The following is a 19,047-nucleotide window of genomic DNA, read 5'->3' on the forward strand; positions in this document are numbered from 1 at the left end:
TTCAACCGACAGAGGAGGGCAGCAGTGAGCGGTATGAGCTACATGTTGAGATGTTATGGTCAAAAATAGATCGTCGACTGTGCCGAGATAATCTGCTGGGCCCAGTCTTTCCCGAAACAATATGTGAAAATGAATTATATTATGTTGCCGCTGTTGTGATGCATCATACATTTAAAATCACAGATATTTAACTAGAGTTTGGCGGCGTGAGAAACGACGTTTATTTTAGCCACACTTCAACGCATTAATGCATGGGTCGTAATCGTAGTGTAACATTGGAAACTATCCTGCAGCAGTTTGTGTGGGGTTTTTTTTTTGTTTTTTTGCCACGGTGGCTCTGTGTCACGGCGGCGCGCTCAAGAGCTGCAGACTCAGGAACGCGCGTCGTCCTTTGGCATGGATGGGATCAGCAAGAGGGACGCGACTGAAAGGTAACCAGCTTTACAGGCTTTTCGTCGTTCAGGCCAGCGGCAGTGAGGTGAACCGCTGTATCAGGCGGCGTCGAGCATCGACGTGGCTCGCTTTATGTCGGCATTTGGTGAAATATAGGCCCGTGGGACACTCGAATACACGGACCGCCCTCAGATCAGTTCGCCGCCAGTAACTCTGAGAATACTTTGCATCAGCGTTAGCAAAGAGTGGTCCCGTTTCGTGGACAAAATCACTACATTGTTATTTGCTCTGTTGCTGTAAACGCTGTGTCCGCCACAGGCCTGTGCCGGTGTGAGTTCTGAGTGGGCACACAGGGGAGCACGTATCATCTAAGTGTCAAAGCTACAGCACAGAGCAAAAATGTTGCTGCTTGTGACCGGAGAACATCCTTACAGATCATTTAGTGTCATCGTGCTTCCTCTCGAGTTACACTTCTAATTTCTTTTCTTTTAAACTGGCTACAACCCGGTCGATCGTCTTAAGTTGAAGTTCCCCAGACACCTGATATTTTTAGGGTTGCTGACTGCAGACTTCCACACCATATGCCCGAGCCAGTTAAAGGAACAACTTTGACATTTATATGACAGGCTGTTAGAGAAAGTGATGTGTAGCAGAAAGTCACTTTATCCTGAATCTGCACCTGGTGATGTAGGAGGGGCTGCAGCTGTATAACAAGATGGCCAGGTCAGCTGACCACACACATCACAACCATTAACATGGAGACAAATCTGTATCTGAACAAAAGCAGCTCCAGATACTACACTGCTGTGAAAATTAAGTTTGTACTGTTGAAAACATAAACACTTATTTCTACCTGTTAACTGCTTTTTAAAAAGGGGGTAGAGCATTTTGATTGCTATGTCTCTTTAAATAATTGTGTTTGGCATTGTGACATTTAAATGATCCTTTATCTCACCTTGTAACCCATTATAACTAAGTGACTAGAATGACCAGTTGTAATTGCTTCTGCCTTAATTTAAATAACATTTGTTGTGTGGTTTTCATTTTCAGGCTGGTGTAAGGTTTCCTTCCTCTGCCCTCACCTCTACATACAGCAGCCTCACAGACAGACGGAGCCACCAGCCTGCAGGAAGAGTGCTGCCCAGCCAATGTTTCATATCTCCATTGTCCCAGTGCAAACAGTTGGCTGCTGATAACTGCAGTCCACTCAGCTTGATTGGTTATAATCTAGATGCCACAGGACCCCAATACAAGAGTCTGCTGAAGAAAAGAATCTGAGGATATAATTATAGTTTTTCCTCGTCATCCTTGAAGTTTTCTTTGGTAGTTTTTTTCTTGGACCAAGTGCAATCATGGGGGCCACGGGCTACGGCTACTATCGTGTGGTCATCTTCATCTGCATGTTCATCGGCTACTCGCTGTACTTCTTTAACAGGAAGACCTTCTCCTTCGTCATGCCCTCTGTGATGGAGGAGATTGAACTGGACAAAGATGACCTGGGTAAGGCAGTAACATTAACTGTGCAACAATTAGGTCTTTAATGAGACGCTTATTTGACAAAAACATTGTGCAATAACGTATAAATCTGGCTTATTTAAGCCTGCCCAAACATACACAGTGCAAAAGTATTAACATGCGCTGTGGCAAAACTGCAGGAGACAGACATGAAACTACTTCCAGTCATTTCAAGTATATTCACCCAAAGCTGTATTATTCATTGAAGTGCTCCAGTTGTCAGTTTCACCCTCACCCACCTTCAGCCTCCACCTTCTGTTCGTGTATTCATGTCTAATACAGCACTTTGCTGTGTGAAGTGTTGTCTCCTCACCTCACTTGACTTTGATGCAGAGTTGTAACTCTTTGCTTACAGCTCAAGGGAAATAACCAACAGTTGAAAGTGGTATAAAAGACTAAGAGTCTGCAGCCATGATAGCACCTGTGAGTCTGTACTGAGGCACAGGGAAGTTTGTAACTAATGCCATCATATTTAACAGGGTTGGGGAGAATTCTATTACTTCTCCTATTACTTAAGGCTGATTTGATATTATTAGCAGTGAAACAATGTGATTCTCAGTTGTTGACGTATGTACAGTTCATGTCTGTTTTCGTAAAGTCTCTCTCTGCACATGTGTCTGCAGGTCTGATCACGAGCAGCCAGACCATGGCCTATGCCATCAGTAAGTTTATCAGCGGCGTGCTGTCAGATCAGATCAGCGCCCGCTGGCTTTTCTCCATCGGCCTCTTCTTGGTGGGCGGCATCAACGTGGTCTTCTCCTGGACCTCCACTGTGTCCATGTTCTCACTGCTCTGGTTCATCAACGGCCTGGGACAGGGCTGTGGCTGGCCCCCGTGTGGGAAAGTGCTGCGCAAGGTATTACCACCTCGTGAAACACAGATTCCTAATTCAGTTTAGTTGTGATGTTCAGAGCCAAAGGAAGTCCCGCTCTCAACACGCGGGACTCTCTTGATGTCTGATTATTCTGGGCAGCTAGTGAAAGGGTGTAACCCCAGAGTGGGAGCCACCTGCTGCAAGACATATCCTGTGTGTTTGCTCTCTGTTCTCTGAGAAAGTGGAACTGTGTTCAGAGTTGTTTGCAGGAGTCCTGGCCTGTGCTGTCAGACAGTACCGATCCGGAGGCCGTAGGCAGTGCTGTCTGGTTTAAAGAGATATCAGCTGTATGAGACACTAAGGCAGAAGTAATGATACCAGCAGTGTTGGAATTACATTTTAAATGTTGGTATAGTTGAGCTCTTAGAGCAGTGGACTTTATACATTATAGGCAGGACTCTGAAAGTAAATACTCTTTGAGCAAAGCCTAATGCGTTCTGCTGTATTCCTTGTGGCTCTTAAGAAGCATGTTCAAAAGGTGGGGAATAAATAGCCTTGGCATGTGTTCAGTGTGCGGTAGGGGATCAGATTACAGGGCAATGTATTTTTAGAAGATCCTCAGTAAATCTTTCCAAAAGAAAACAACATCGACCAAAGGTGTTTTCCTTCTCTAGTGAGAGGAAAGTCAAGTCTTTAAGCAGTTTGCTTCAGCTCTGCAGCTCCTGCTCCACAGCTGAGTTCATCTCTACACACTGTGGATAAATGCAGCATTAAATTAGCCTGTGGGCTGCCTCAAGTGTTTGCCCAGTGGATTCTCAAGTTATGGGTTACTGGGCTGCTGTGTTAGGAATGTTTATGGCCACCCTCAGCTGTATTACATCATGACAGGGTGTGGCTCTGATGTCATTTTGCACGAAGCAGTAAAATAAGAGAAGAATGTGAACAGTGTTGCACTTTAGAAGTGTTTCTGCTTTTTTCTTTAAATCCGTCTTAATTGTAATTAAATTCTGCGAATGAGAATGTTCCTTCAGGAAAGTAGAGCATGAAAGTAAAGAACACTATGTGCAACATATGATAGTTGTAAACATGCACATGAGGGGAGATAAGTCTGCTTTCTTTGACTCTGCCTGTTGTAGTATTTTGGAAGTGTTGAATATTCTCTGCTTGTTCTTGTTTCTTTTCCATCAGTGGTATGAGCCCTCCCAGTTTGGAACATGGTGGTCAGTGCTGTCCTGCAGTATGAACCTGGCCGGGAGTCTGGGTCCAATCCTGGTCACGGTGCTTCTGCAGTACTATGACTGGAGGGCTATCCTGACCATGTCCGGCATTTTCTGTGCCGCCTTCTCATTTGTTTGCCTGGTGTTTGTAAAGAATGAGCCAAAGGACGTGGGCCTACCCAGCATCCAGCCAGCAGCCAAGAAGGGAGCGAAGGGAGGTAAGCAAAGAAAGAGAGAATTATAGCAAATAGAGAGGCCACTTCCTGTGTAGCGCAAAGCACGTCAGTCACATGATGCCGTGTTGGCTTCCTTTAATTTACAACTTCCCAAAATTGGGTCTGTCTCAGTCCCCTCACTTGCAGCACTGGTCCAAGTAACCATTAACACTGCAGGTGTGTGTGGGTTGATCAGATCATCCTGACCTGTTTTACAGCTCATACGTGGCTCAACTGAGGCCAGATGCTTCAGTTGAGCAAAAATGCCAAATACTCTGTTATTCCAGCTTCTCAAATGTGAGTATTTGCTGCTTTTCTTTGTATTACAGGATAATAAACTAAATGTCTTTGGGTTTTGGACTCAGGCAACAGCATTATTTTATCCCACCAGTGTGAGATACTCTTCATTTGATTAGCTGGAGCTCAGGCTTGGTTAAATCTTAAAACTATCAATGTAATGTTATACATCAGCTGCACATCAGACACCAATATTCTGATCTTACCAACATCTTCAGACTAGATCTCCTCCATTGGAGATCTTCCTCCTCCATGATCACTGCTTAACCACCTCAGTGAGGAAGATTATGACTACCTACACAGTCACGACTGTAACCCAAAATCTGTTACCACCATGCATGAAGTAATTATCCACATCAAGGAGAGCAGGTCATTGATAATGATTCGGATCCCAACAACAAACATGTCCACCCACGTCCTACACACAGGCGGAGCAGTGAATCAAAATCTCAATTTCTCAGTAATATTCTGTTTGCTCCTAAATCTCTATTATTTAAAAATATCATTGCTAAAATTGTCAAATCTGGCGTGCCCCAAGAAAAATACTGTTCAATATGTAGTTGCAATATATACAGTATATTGCAACTACATACCACTACATACCACCACCATTGTATTAATTCTTCGAATGTCTTCTTTTTCTTCACGTCCATGAACGGCTATTTATTATCTATTAGTAATTCTTTCCGCAGCAATGTCACAAGACTTTAGGATACCATCTTTTTTATCGGGTAGATATGTTCACATAATCATTTCCTTGTTAGTCCATGTAACAAGTGGAACAATTTCAATAACCAACAACAAACTCTGCTTCTAGCTACGGCCTTTCTGATCATGATTACATCTCAGACTCAGACAGTTTTCAGGGATTGCTAAAACTCTGAAGCCTCTGTTCTTCTAACAGGACTTAGGACTGCAGCTGTGTGGTGATGCTTTTGGAGAGTTCACCTCAGATCTCTGCTCTTTGTCATCAGATCATGGCGGTGTGGATGGCTGGAAATTACAAGATGTTTTGGGAGTTTTTAACAGACGTGTGCGACTCTTTGTGTTTGGATATTTGAGAACTGATGTAGTATAATCAGTCAGATACTAACATCACCAACTCCATAGATATAGTACATACTGATCTAGGTGGGACTTTCCTACACCATATGACTGGTATACTGTGTAGAACGTGTGACTAACATAGTTGTGTGACTCTACGTAATTCTGCATTTACTATATCCTGAATGTATTGAACAATGATCTCTTTTTAATGTGAGCACTTGACAGTACCACTCGTGTCTGTGCTCCCCTCACCAGGCAACAGTGAGAGCACGCTGAGTGAATTCCTCCTCTCTCCTTTCCTGTGGGTGCTGTCTCTGGGCTACTTGGTGGTGTTCGGGGTGAAGACGGCTGCCACTGACTGGGGACAGCTGTTCCTCATGCAGGAGAAAGGCCAGACTGCTCTTATGGGTACTTGTTTGATTGTCCTTTGCTTCTCATTGGTTTTTCATACAGTTGCAACGGGAAGTATTCACCAGAAGGCAACAGAAGCTTGTCAGCACTTCCTGAAATTGTTTATAAGACGTTATGAAGGCAATGCTCCAACAAGCATTGAGTTTGGGGGTTGAATAATAGTGCACATGGTCATTTGTCTAGAAAACTAAATGTTTTTCATTTAAACTCAAAATTATGTCAGCTTATGTTCTCAAAACTGCTTGTATGTATCAATAAATACTCTATTTAATCCTCTACACGTCGTCATAATACCTTTTTAACTTGAGGGATTGAATATTTCTGATTGCAGCTGCGTAATGTGACTGGTTAAAGGTACTGACCTCAGCTGTGTTGCTAACAGGTAGCACCTACATGAGTGCCTTGGAGGTGGGAGGTTTTGTGGGCAGCCTCGCAGCAGGCTTCATCTCAGACAGAGCAGTAGCTCGGGTGAGTAACAGACGCAAGTTAATTAGACAAAAACTTTATCGTCGATTAAATGACAATGTTATAAACTTCCCCCCTTTGACTTTCTCCAGCAAGGCTTGGGCACCCACGGCAACCCTCGTCACGGCCTGCTCATTTTCATGATGGCTGGTATGTACGTGTCCATGTACCTCTTCAGAGTCACAATCACGCCGGAAATCCCAAAGGTAATTCTCTGTTGTGTTATCTAAAATCGCTGTGTAAAAAATTTGAAATTTACATGACTACAAGAGTTTTTCTTTGGTTCAGGAGGCTCCTCTTTGGGTCCAAGTCATTCATCCTGTGTCCGTCCTCATTGGTGTGTCAGAAAAAGAGGTATGCTCAAAACTTCTTAAATTCAGGGGTTAATGGAGAAATCTTTCACCAACACAGTGGTTCACATTTTGTTTTTGTCCTTTACAGATCTGGATCCTCTTCCTTGGTGCTATGTTTGGATTTTCTTCTTACGGACCAATTGCCTTGTTTGGGGTGATAGCCAGTGAAAGTGCTCCTTCAAATTTCTGTGGAACCTCTCATGCTGTTGTAGCCCTGATGGCTAATGGTAAGCTGCAGGTGCACGTGACAAACTAAGCATCAGTATTACTTAAAGGTACCCTGTGTTTGTGGTAAACAAACATTAGTTACTTTTACATTGAATGGTTCTCACAAAAACAGTGTGTGTGTCCTTGAGGACTAACAAAACACGCTGAATGCATTTCCTTCCTCATAAAACATCCGTGTGTGTGTATGCACAATACAAACAACAGAGGGCCCACTTGTGAAAACATTCTCCCATAGCACTACTTTTTATTCTAAAGTTTACATGGTACCTTCAATATGATATTGCAGCATTGCCTGTAATCCATCTTTCTCTGTTACAGTGGGGGCTTTCATGGCGGGGCTTCCCTTCAGCACTGTTGCCAAACGACACAGCTGGGACATGGCTTTCTGGGTAGCCGAGGTGGTAATGGCCATCGCAACCATCGGATTCTTCCTTGTACGCAACATGCGAACCAGAATGGGACGAAGCGCAGAGAAAATGGACTAATGCACCTGCCTGAAATGAGCCAACTGTCAATGTCCTCTTATGTGACTGGACAGACTGTGTTTTTGCACTGTTGAGTCCTCTGTGTGCAGAAGACTGCACATTAATACAGATCCAATTAGACCAAACTAAACCACGGTCAAACAAAAACTAATCTGACATTTTGTCCTGATTTATTGGGTTGATGTAGATGCTCAGGGCAGGTGTAGGTTGTTAAATCACTTTAAATTCACAATCAGGTCTTTTTGTCTCACACTTTTTTTCTCATATTCAACAGTACAGTAAGTACAGTAGATCGCAATTGTTCATCACATGATCACATTTTAGTGCTTCCTCTTGATCCTAGAAAACAGTTTTCATATAGGGAAATTTAAAAGTTGCTTTATGACAGCTGTGTGCTAAAGAGGCGTGAAAGTCTGTAAAGGTTTGGGTGGATTCTGTTGAGATGAAACTAGCTGCTCACTGCATACCCCCACTGCCTTCAATGGAGGTCGGTTATATTTAACATATTGAATGTTTACTGACGGTTCTGTAATTTATAGACTATTATTTGTCTAGGTATTTGCACAAATGTTGTAGCATGTATCATGGTCATCGATCATTTTACTGATACCTCAAGTATTTGTAAAATTGTAATAGTTTCATTATTTCACTGAAATGAAGTAACTGGAGAACATGTTATTTTTATACACAGTTCTGTGATAAATGATACAGATACACTGTGATGCAGTAATCTGAGACCATGTCAGCTTTTGTGATCTGACGCGTTTTTAAGGGTCTATATACATCAAACTTTTACTACAGGTGTTTAATCACTGCCATTGTAGTTGTGTACAACAGTTACAACCCTGGATTATATATTGTTACCTTTCTCATCTCTAAAATCTGTGAGTCGTGTCAACTCTATTAATAAGGGATCTACACTCAGTGCCACATTGGCAAATTTCTATCTTACAGGAATTGTACCATGGACTTGAAAGATTAAGGAAACCTAATAAATGTGAAGTGTACTTTGGTGGTTTTATGTTTAAACTGTCAGTAATTCAATTTAGCACTTACATCCTTACTGTGAGATTTTTTTTCGTCTGTCATGGACAAAAAGACTTAAAGCCTTCGAAAAACTGGGAGGACCATGTCCGTGTCTATATAACCCACATGGTGAAAGGACTTTTTTTTTCAAGTCCATCATACAGTCATACTCTCAAGTAACTCAAGAAATAGTAACTGTTGCATGTGTAAAAGTTTGGATGCCATTCTATTTAAACTTCACTAGGTGGTGGAGTGAACTACTGATTTATTCTATGACAATGTATTGAACAAGATGATTATGCCATATTATTTCTTTTGTCCCTTTATTTTATACCCATATTTTTATTTTATTTATCTACATCTGAATAGTAACCAGTAACTTTAGCTGTGAAATAAATGTATTTGAGTTGGAGACTTTACACCACTGCAAACATCATACTAACATTTAGACCTTCATAAGGAGAAATATGCAGTTGACTGGGGCGTCTTGATTTCCCATCTGAGTTGCAAACCTGTAATTTTACCGGCTCACAGAATGATGCGTGCAAACAGACCCCTCTCGATGGGTGCACACTTCAATAACCGGAAATCACCGGTCATACATTTCTCCATTCGCTGTAAAGACAACTGGAGATTTAACGTGTAAGCCAGCGGTATACACGGTGATAGAAAACATAAACTAGACAGGGGTGTGTTTGCAGTGTGGACTCCGGAAATCATTTGACAGCTTCGTTGGTAAATGCCAAAGGTTCTCAGGTGAACGTTTCACGTACATTTCTCTTTGCTTTTTCTCCGGACCGATCACAACTCGTGTTGTGAAAGCAGCGCGGAAGAGAACGTGCTACCGGAAGTACATCGAGGATACGTAAGGACGCAAGACGTTATCGGTTTGTTTACTAACAAAGAAGCTTCATACAATTTTATGGAAACGGATTTAAATGCATCATGATGTGAGCAAAGGTAAAAGACGATACAGAGAAAACAGCGGCAGATAAACGTCGGTTCAGTGTGAAACTGTCCATGGTGCTGAAACTGGTCGGTCATCTGGTTGCAATGGACACAGCTCCTATAACCATCATTTTGAGACTGGCTTTACAGGTGACTGAGAACATATGAATCTTAATATTCGTTAACATGGGTGGTTAAAATGCTTTAATGCTTCCTATAAAATGTTTTTGTGTTAAACCATAGACCTGACCAGTTAAAGACTGAATGTGACCTGTCTTTGAACTTGTCATCACCTGGGACATTTCTTTTAATATCTGCACCAAACTGCAAATTTTTTAAATAAAAGTTTAACCCAAATTATATTTATCAGCCAACAAGTCACAACAACCTCCAGAGTGTGTTCGGCCTGTGACTTTGATTTTTGTACAGTTGTACCATAAATGAACTAATCGTTCAGTGGCTTATTACTAATATATAATAATATTTATTGTTCATATTTATAGATACTTAGGACTACAGTATATACATCGTATACATGGTTGCAAGAATTGCACCACTGCATTTATTATGCACAGTTGACCTATAGTCTAATGAATTGTAATGAATATTTTATATGTAGCTCTTAGGTGCAACTTTTTTCTTTTTTTTTAAAATTTAAATAGGTCTTTATCTGTTTTGTTTGTCTTAACATGAATTTCCTCTTGGAGAAAGCCTTACTAATATTGCTATGAATACTGAATCCTGCAGTGTATGCTTTCTAACAGGATATTTTTTCTTCTTAATAAAGTCTCATTAGTTAAATATCATCTTATCCATTCTAAAGATCAAATACACCTTACCTTTTATTCATAATGTAATGTTTCTAGTCTGTGTATCTGTAACCCAATTAAGTGACTTTTCAGAATGAAACAGCATAACAACTACCAACTGAGTTTTATTGGTTTGTTGATAACAATCATTACACAGGTACATCTATAAACAGATAAAAATAAACTGCACACTTGTACTTGATACAGATACCTAAAACCCACATGAATATTGCTACTGCTGGTATGCATTTGACATCTCAAATAAATGTACAGTTTGACTGTTGGCCTTTAAGAAACCAGTCTCAACAGTGTTTTTTATATGGTTACACACCTGATTAGCTTTACTAAGAAAACAAATTCCATTTTACCATCCTTACAATGTACCATTACACACTGCATATAGAAAGATTGAAAACCCTTTTCACAGCAGCTATACAAATTTATTGCGATGCTATCACAGAACAGAGACACAACCAACACACGCGATGCAGTTCTGATAAGGAGAGCTCCAGTACTAGGAATTTTAGGTTTATTGATCAGATTCGTTAAGAAAACTGCATGAGTACAAGAGTTAACATATAGGAACAAAGCTTACAAACATTCTAAAACACTGTTCTTCATTATAAACAATAAAACAATGAGTTGCCCTGTGACTTTGTCCATCCCCACCCCAGCACAGATTACATACACTGTCCCTTATAAAGCATATGGAATGTAATCCACGCAGGCAAGCTCCTCCGGTTGTTGCCCCTGCTCCTGTGAACGTCGTGCTTGCGTGTTGACATGGTAACCTGTCCTCCACCCTCCCCTCCTTCACATTTAAAATTGAAATGAAATCCACTGACAGTAACAACAATGACCGCAATATTTATGGCGATGCAAAATTGTGGGATGTGATGAAATTCCCGTCTCCAAATTGACTTTTTTCTTTCATTAAAAAAAAGTGTTCTCTACAATCAAACTACTAAAAAACCTGTATTTAGAAAATAGTTGATAAAAATATTCCCCTGAATTGTACAAGAAAAGAGGTACAGGGAGCACTGGTAAAAGACGTGGTTTGAGAGATGTTATTCTGCTGCCTCATCTTTTTCTTCAGCTGCGTCCGTAGCTGGTGCCTGTAAGACAACATTTAGAGAGTCAAAGTTACATTACCAAGTATATGACCTTTATTTTTCTGTTTATATATGATGACATGAACTCTTACCTCTTCCTCAGCTTTGGCTTCGCCATTCTCAGCAGGGGCTTCTGGTGCTTTCTCCTCAGGCTTGGCCTTCTCTACCTCCTTAGCTTTTTTAGGCTTAGCAGGTACCTTCTGCAAACAAAAATATAAACTCCATTTGTCACTGACAATTAACAGTACAGAGTCCAATAAATCAGAAGTAATCAAAACAATAACCCACCTTTGGCTTAGGTTTGGGCTCTGCCTTTGCAGGTGCAGGTCTCTGTGGGGAAGAGCAGCATTAACGTCGGCACAAAGAATACAGTGAACAACATGCATATTGTCTGTGACTATCTTTGCTTATTGTACTTGTAGTCTTTTACTTACATCTTTCAACCTGAGAGATCTCCTCTTGGGCTGCAGAGAGGGGCAACAGACTGTGATTACTTTTAATATTCAGTATCAGCCAGTCGTTCTCACTTATGTGATGTTACTGACCCCTGGTGGATGTACAGACTGTTTCATTATTTTGAGGATGAATAAAACATGGATCAATCCAAAGTGTGTTATTCTGTTTATTCCTTACCGCTGAATCACCTCCTGCAGCTGCCTGTGAGAAAAAAAGAGACAGAATCAGGTTAATGAGAACGTCTGTATTCTACTGTGCCTATGGTGGGTTTAATTGCTGGAGGGGAATGGAGCATGGGCTTTAAGTATTAGTTATGTAATTCACAAGTGGGCGTTTCCAGACAAAATATTAGCCAATGGCTGCACGTCCAACTTCATACATGATTTAATTCAGACAGATCACTGTGATTGACTGAGATAAAAATCTTGCACGGTGGACCTCATTTGCATGCTCAGTACATAAAAACACCACGCTGTTGTATGTGAATAAGACCTATTAATTAGTCGGCAGGATTACAGCCACTGTATCAGTTAGAAATAATGTTAATAATAATGATAATGATAATAATAATAATGATAATAACAACAACAACAACAACAGGAAAATGTAGTTTAAACGGCATCATGTGGCTTGGTTGTGCTTTCCCTGCTCCTGCAAGTGATTTGCCTACTGTAAAACTCCGGTGGAGGAGGGGGCGGACTCCGCCTCCTCACGACACATCCATTCATTGGTAATAAATGGGATTGCCAGTGTAGGGAGAAAACCGAGCAGTGTAGTGAGGGTTCCCGCCATCAATTTGAAAAGAGTCACTCCGAGATGCTCAGCGACTCTGTCGGTCTGGTAGCAGAATCTACTAGAACCCCCAGCAACAGGAGCAGCGCTGTGCTGACGGAGGCTCGCCATTGCATAACCTACAACTGGCCTGAGCCGACAATACACATAAAGACACAGGGCTATCGCGACGAACGCCTTCCCACAAATGCATTTTTCCATCGGTCAAAATAATGCACGGACACTACATTAACCAAAAAAAAACCCAAACAAAAGACACATGCACGTTAGGTTTAGGAAACAAAGTCGCTGATGACATCATATTAAAAGTGTTTTTGTTCCACAAGAGAGCCACAAACAGGACTTGGTGCCCGCGCAAAAATAACAACCCCAACATTACAGTTAAACTCCCACTGAATAACACGCTACTACTGAGGTTTGCGTTTTCAATTTGGGTCCCATTTTCCCTCCGAGAAACTTTAGTATCCAGCGTGACGACCCCCATAGGAAACAATCAATATGCCGCCAACTTTCTCTGCAGAAAAGCGACCGATCGACGGAGAGAACGACCCTGCTTTGTCCTACACTGCAAGTAAATGTATTTAAACACTAATGCAACTGTGCATGTCACCACTCTGCGGTAAAAAAGGAAAAACCGGCACACTGAAAATCGCTTGGCACAAAGATAATCACTGCACAAGACATAAGAGCAAGAATCAGCCAGTTCAGAAAATCAAAACAGACGCTACATACCGACCAAACTCTGGGCTGCACGGCGCAACACTGTTGACATTCACTCGGTGCAGAAAACGAACATTTGTAGCAACATTTCAGCAACTCTGACCGCCAGCTGTAATCAGCCCGTTTCACAAATTGCACTCGTGGGGTACAAACGCTGTATTTCTGAATGCATGAAAGATATCGGTCTACTCACTTTGCTCCTTTTAGGCATGGTTGGTTTGTGTGGGGGTGTTTTTTGAAAAAAGGAAAAAAAAGAGCTGAATGTTACTGAATACAGGAGAAAATTCAGTGGTATATTCTGGATAAAGCTGTACCAGTACAGTTTAATACAGCGCTGCGAGACTTAATGTTCCATTGGAAGAAAAACTAGCTCAAACCGGATTGGATTCTCCCCCTCCCTCCCTATTCAAACCGTTATAGTTTCTGCATGATTGACGGGGCTATGCCCCTCCCCCACTGCCCGCTGATTGGCCGACACAGTGGTCAACAAGGAGATTTCAAATCTCGGCTCCTACCTGTGTGGGTACGTCACACGTCAGTCAACAAATATGGCGAGTTATTTGTCTTCACTGCAACCATCTGCTGTAGCAAGGCAAAATTGTCATCAAATCAGCCTCTCAGCTCGCTCACAAACGCTTTTATTTTCCCCGAAAATGCCATATCTTGACGTCTGCAATCGTTGCTTTTTGCTGTATGTTAAAAGCAAATCCATTTCGCGTCTTTAACCCTGCCGATAAAGGGAAATGTGGCATGTGTAATGGCAGAAGATTGAGAGAGGGGTGTGTTCTCCCCCAGCCAAGTCTTTTGTATTTTAGCTTTGGGAACAGCTATTAGCATGTGTTCTCTTGTGCAACCTTCCTCCAGTGTTGCCACCGTCCGCTTCCTCCATTGTGAGGGCGCAGTCCACACATGACTTCAGTGGAAACAACCGCGGTGGAGCTCCAGCGTTGTGCTGAAGTCATTTCAGACATTTCAACACGGAGACATTCATTCATTTCCCCTGAGTGAACGATACAGACACAACCCTGACACTGTTACTTCCTACATCCCACCATTGCCCTGAGAAACTGCAACCTACAGCACAGCACTGTGTAGTTACTGCAGATAAACTGCCTAGAGAATCAGAATAATTAAATAACATATATTTTTACATTACATCAGAATAAATTCTGGCCATATACCCTGCATACAGATTAAAAAGGTCAATATGCTGCAGTTAAAATAGCTAATGTGAGATCCCTTCTATGTGTAGCTCTTACACACACCAATGCCAATTACCTTGTTTTTGATAAACTAATTTAAATGCATTTAACACATATGAAGTGTTTATTTTTCTAGAGAACAAAGGTTAAAATTATGAGGATAGTTTTTATTTTAACCTGGGCTTGAAAGCTCTATTTCTACATTATTCAGCTCTTTTCGAGTGCACATCAAATAGATGGTAAAAGTGCAATCACAAAAACAAGCTAGACAAACACTTTAGGACATGTTTTTGACAATGTCTCTTTATTACATATTATTACTGGGTATTTTTGGACATGATTACAATAACGATGATCTGTAGTATATTATACATAAATATAATAATTCAATCCTGCAGAAACATCACAGATCAAATAATCAAATAAAAATGCTGTTCTTCTCTCCTTCTAAATACATCCTCTTTCAGTTGGACATAGTTCACATAGTTAAGGAGGCAATATGCTCTAAACAATGCGCTTATTTAAATTGATAGGAAGCACTTGAAACACAACAGCATTAATCTACTTGCATTGCAAGTCAAGTGAAAAAAGGAAGATGTTCTCAAGTAGAAGAAAATTTACTCCGCTCTTATATGGCCACAATGCAAACAACACAAATCATTTTCATTCAAACCTGCCAAAGCGGACAATTTTTCATCAAATGTTGCTCCAGTCCACGATTATTGCAGAGGACGCATAGTCACTTTTATTTTCAAAAGAAAAATTAATTTTTTTCGTTTGGAATATAGAGAGCGTTTTTTTACATGCTCAGTCTGGAAAAAACAACAACCATGTGTGAAGCTAATGCCAATGCTAATACTGTGAAGAAAAAGCAGATTTATACTGTATTTGATTCACCTCAATACACTCTCACCTCAGACTGATCAACATTGTCATGTGATTGGTTGTAAGCCAGATAGTTCCAGGCAGTCTATCACTCTGTTAAGGCCTGAGGCCTGCTTCTTGTTTGAAGGTATCTGTGAGATGTTGTGCTGCTACTAGAACCTGTGAGCTCCTTTATCGGGTGTGAACACCATTAAACAAACAGACCTGAATTCACAGTGAACTGGCATTTCCTGCAGGGTTGCATTCAACAGCAGTCTGAGAACACACCAAATTTGATTTTGTTTGGAGTATTCTCCCAACCCACGTCACACCTGTCTGTGACAGTTTACTGCTAACAAATGTTGGAATACATACAGCTCAGATTTCTTGACCTTTTTTCTCAACCACCAAGGAAATGATCCAGTTTCAAAGTTTTACAAAATACTGGGGTACTCTCATGGTAGATTGGATATAAAGTTCTGGGGAATCATCTCTACAAAGATCACAACATTTTCAAAATCCGGTATGAAAATGATTTGCTGTTGCTGATTTGTCCAAACAGTGAACACGTGGCCTCTCCAAAATGCATTACTCCTCCTAATGATTCTTTTACTGTCAGAGACACACGCTCATGAGGTCTACGTTCATTTAATGAGATCTGGAAATGATAATGTGGTGGTGCGGAACCCATGTCCGAACTACACTGGAAGATTCAGAGACATACAGGCGTGGTTAAGTTTTAACGTGGCAACAGCATCATACTTTCACACAAAGTATTTCAAGTAAACCAAAATGCTCATACAAGTCAGACAGATTAAATTGAGACCCAGACTTCCAGTTACAATAGACAAGGTTTAATGTAAAGATTTATTTAAGTGGGTTGCAAGTTTGCAGAAGAGACAAACACTCCACGACCCCCACCCCACTTGACACCCTGTAGATTCACCCAGTTTGTCTACATAAAAGGCCTCTGCCTGCTCCCTGTGGGCAGAGAGGTGTAAACAATTAGGCTAAGTCACATGCTGATGCTTGCTTGTATTATTATGGTAATGACATCAGAAGTTTACTTCACTGCACTGCCCCATTCAGCAACACAGGGGCAGGGTGAATGATGCATAAATTAGGTACCTGTATCTCTTGTTGCCACTTAAAACAACCAGCTTCATGGAAGCATCAGCAGTTTGCATCAGAATCATGGTCTGTAGTAAAATCTTGAGGAGAGCAACCAGTTCCACAAGTTTCTCCTCTTTGTATTGGCTACTTGACTGAGGAGTGTAGACATACACAGGGTTTCTTCACCATCTTTGGAGCTTCAGGGGAAACTCAGAGCTGGAGTCCTGCCTTACACATTTTTAATGTAATCTACGTTGAAACATACCCCAGACTTACTGAAGAATGACATGAGCTTTCTTTTATGGCACAGATCTGGTTAGTGATGCAGATATGTGACACAGAAATAACTGTGGCCCTGCGATACTATACATTGGATAATAAACATGAAGGGCCCTTTATGGTTGGTTTATGACAAAGAACTGTTATGAGAAATATCTTATAGCTGATGGAAAGACAGGCCTTCATACTCAATTCATCTACCACAAGGGTCATAACTATTATATGTAGTGGTGGAAAGTAGGTGGAAAGAACAAACTGTATTTAAGTGCAGTTTTATTACTGTGTTTAATAACAACTTTGAAGGCTGGTATATGAATAGATGATGAATGAGAATAGTAATGGGAGTAGTAGTAAAACACAATTATAATAAAACTAAATATGTCTTTATAGGAGTAGTCATAATTCTTCACAAATACTGTATATTAGGCCCAATAAACTTTTAAAATATTCCAGCTGCATTACAGTGTGTTATACATCACTTGTTAGATCTTTAAATACCAATCACCAATTTTATGTGCAAAATATATAATAAGCTAAAATACATACATTCTTTTAAAATAACCTACCGAAAAGTACATAAAAGTAAAAATGTAATTACCTTTTCCACCACTTACATAGTTAGATAGTACAGTGTATTTATACAGTGCTGTTACAAAGACCCATAACTTGATGCTCTTTAATATGATAAAATAAGGATCAAATGTGGAAGAAATGTGGCATAAGGAGCTGAGCTGGCCCACCACACAGGTACAAGTACTGTTGGCAGCATGACAGCAACAATGATCTACTCTGTGCTCACAACGACTGTGTGTTCACAGCACAACCTGTTTTTCCTTTATGTGAGCAACTTTTAAAATGGAAGGACAGGTAAGTAAGTGAGTTACTACTGAGTTAAAGTACTGTGGCAAAAACATCAAAAACCCCTTTGTATGATATGACCACGCAAGCTCTTCTACCTCTGAACTGAAAACCCACATGCAAAGTTGTGGTTTGCACAATAGGCTTTACAGGACAAACAAATTCAGTATGTTAAAGAATGTCCTGCCGTTCTCTGCAGGGGTCTCTCTCTCTCTCTCTCTCTCTCTTCCATTATATATATATATATATATATGTGTGTGTGTGTGTGTGTGTGTGTGTGTGTGTATACATATATATACATATATATATATATGTATATACTGTATATATATGTGATAGAGGGAGGGAAAAAAACAAAGGAACGGCAGGAGGAGGGGGAAAGGCATTAGGAAGGTGTCGGATAACAATGCTGTTGTTGTGTTGAGTATGGAGGAGCCCTTCCATCACAGCTGCTGCCTGTTGCTGTCCTTTCCCTCCTCTCATTTTCCCTCTTGAATCATTTGAATACTGGGAGGAGAGAAGGAGAGAGTGGAGCGGAGAGGACTGTTGCTCCAACTGTTAATTATCTGGAAAATTATTGTTTTAACTCACAGTTTATTTTATTTTATTTTATTTTTTTACAACTTCCCTCCCAGGATCAATACAGTATATCTATCAAATTCATATATTTGACTTTGAAGAAAGAATAAATAGAGCACTGAGTTGTCTCAGAGGTAACTGGAACAGAAACGCTGGCATAATCCTCAGCGGAGGGTGACAGGAGATGAAGGTAAAGGTGACCTCATCCAAAGCTTCTTTGACAGAGGGCAACTTGTTCATCTATCGTCTTCACTCACTCATGCAATTTACACTTGTCAGTAATTACTGGTTCAGTCTTGTAGACCACGAACAGGTGCGACTGAGCAACTGTGTTGTGCACAAACACACTTTTATCTCACTACACCGTCGGCCTGTGCACAGTCAGTTGTTAGAGAGGTGACAGAGATGACTGTGAATGGATCAGCTGCATGTAAGGAAAAGCTGAGTCTCTCCCTCTCCCTATTTCTTACTAAGTGGATTTCTCCCATGCAGCGAATGGTGGCCTTCCCATATGGAGCAGCGGGTAAAACCAGATTACACCAGTTTGTGTGCAAGGGGCTCCGGCACCACCACCAGAATTTACAGCATGAATCCACACAGACTAGTATTATAGTTCAACACTGCATGGCCTTTTGTGCCACCACTTCAAAAGTAGTAATGTGTATGTTATCAGTGTTTATTATTGAGATAATCAATATCAAAACCAAAACTTACACTCACAGAGACTGGTTTGTTTTCTACCATTACAGATGCAAAATCTAGTCTGTCTAAATTATAATTGTTTTCTTCCTGAAAATGATTTTTTTATGTTCATGTGCATGAGTCTTAAGAATATTTAATGATCATATA

The 19,047-nt window shown here is 40.8% G+C and overlaps 2 protein-coding genes across 2 annotated transcripts; one reads left to right on the plus strand and one right to left on the minus strand.

The window, feature by feature from the left end:
* The first annotated feature begins 327 nt into the window (after nt 1–327).
* On the plus strand, nt 328–8,607 carry LOC111222224 (glucose-6-phosphate exchanger SLC37A4-like). Its single transcript, XM_022745866.1, has 10 exons — nt 328–431; nt 1,444–1,893; nt 2,532–2,764; nt 3,911–4,157; nt 5,754–5,906; nt 6,292–6,377; nt 6,467–6,580; nt 6,663–6,728; nt 6,816–6,954; nt 7,274–8,607. Exons 2-10 carry the CDS (start codon nt 1,746–1,748, stop codon nt 7,438–7,440), a joined length of 1,353 nt encoding a protein of 450 aa, XP_022601587.1. The 5' UTR covers nt 328–431; nt 1,444–1,745; the 3' UTR covers nt 7,441–8,607.
* Nucleotides 8,608–10,328: 1,721 nt separating this feature from the next.
* On the minus strand, nt 10,329–13,683 carry LOC111222269 (non-histone chromosomal protein HMG-14B-like). Its single transcript, XM_022745940.1, has 6 exons — nt 13,497–13,683; nt 11,969–11,992; nt 11,770–11,799; nt 11,624–11,665; nt 11,428–11,535; nt 10,329–11,338 (listed from the first exon to the last, which is right to left on the minus strand). Exons 1-6 carry the CDS (start codon nt 13,512–13,514, stop codon nt 11,291–11,293), a joined length of 270 nt encoding a protein of 89 aa, XP_022601661.1. The 5' UTR covers nt 13,515–13,683; the 3' UTR covers nt 10,329–11,290.
* Nucleotides 13,684–19,047: the final 5,364 nt, after the last annotated feature.

This window comes from Seriola dumerili, unplaced genomic scaffold (genome assembly GCF_002260705.1).
Source record: "Seriola dumerili isolate Sdu_G_001 unplaced genomic scaffold, Sdu_1.0 BDQW01000091.1, whole genome shotgun sequence".
Taxonomy (NCBI): Eukaryota; Metazoa; Chordata; class Actinopteri; order Carangiformes; family Carangidae; genus Seriola; species Seriola dumerili.

Bases quoted from the DNA above. Each gene is read 5' to 3' on its own strand.
- LOC111222269 (XM_022745940.1), bottom strand. The intron at 11,666-11,769 runs GTAAGTAAAAGA...TCTTCCCCACAG, and splicing joins GATCTCTCAGGTTGAAAGAT to AGACCTGCACCTGCAAAGGC. The intron at 11,339-11,427 runs GTAAGAGTTCAT...GTTGTCTTACAG, and splicing joins AAGCCAAAGCTGAGGAAGAG to GCACCAGCTACGGACGCAGC.
- LOC111222224 (XM_022745866.1), top strand. From the start codon at position 1,746: ATGGGGGCCACGGGCTACGGCTACTATCGTGTGGTCATCTTCATCTGC. The intron at 2,765-3,910 runs GTATTACCACCT...CTTTTCCATCAG, and splicing joins GTGGGAAAGTGCTGCGCAAG to TGGTATGAGCCCTCCCAGTT. The intron at 6,955-7,273 runs GTAAGCTGCAGG...TCTCTGTTACAG, and splicing joins TGTAGCCCTGATGGCTAATG to TGGGGGCTTTCATGGCGGGG.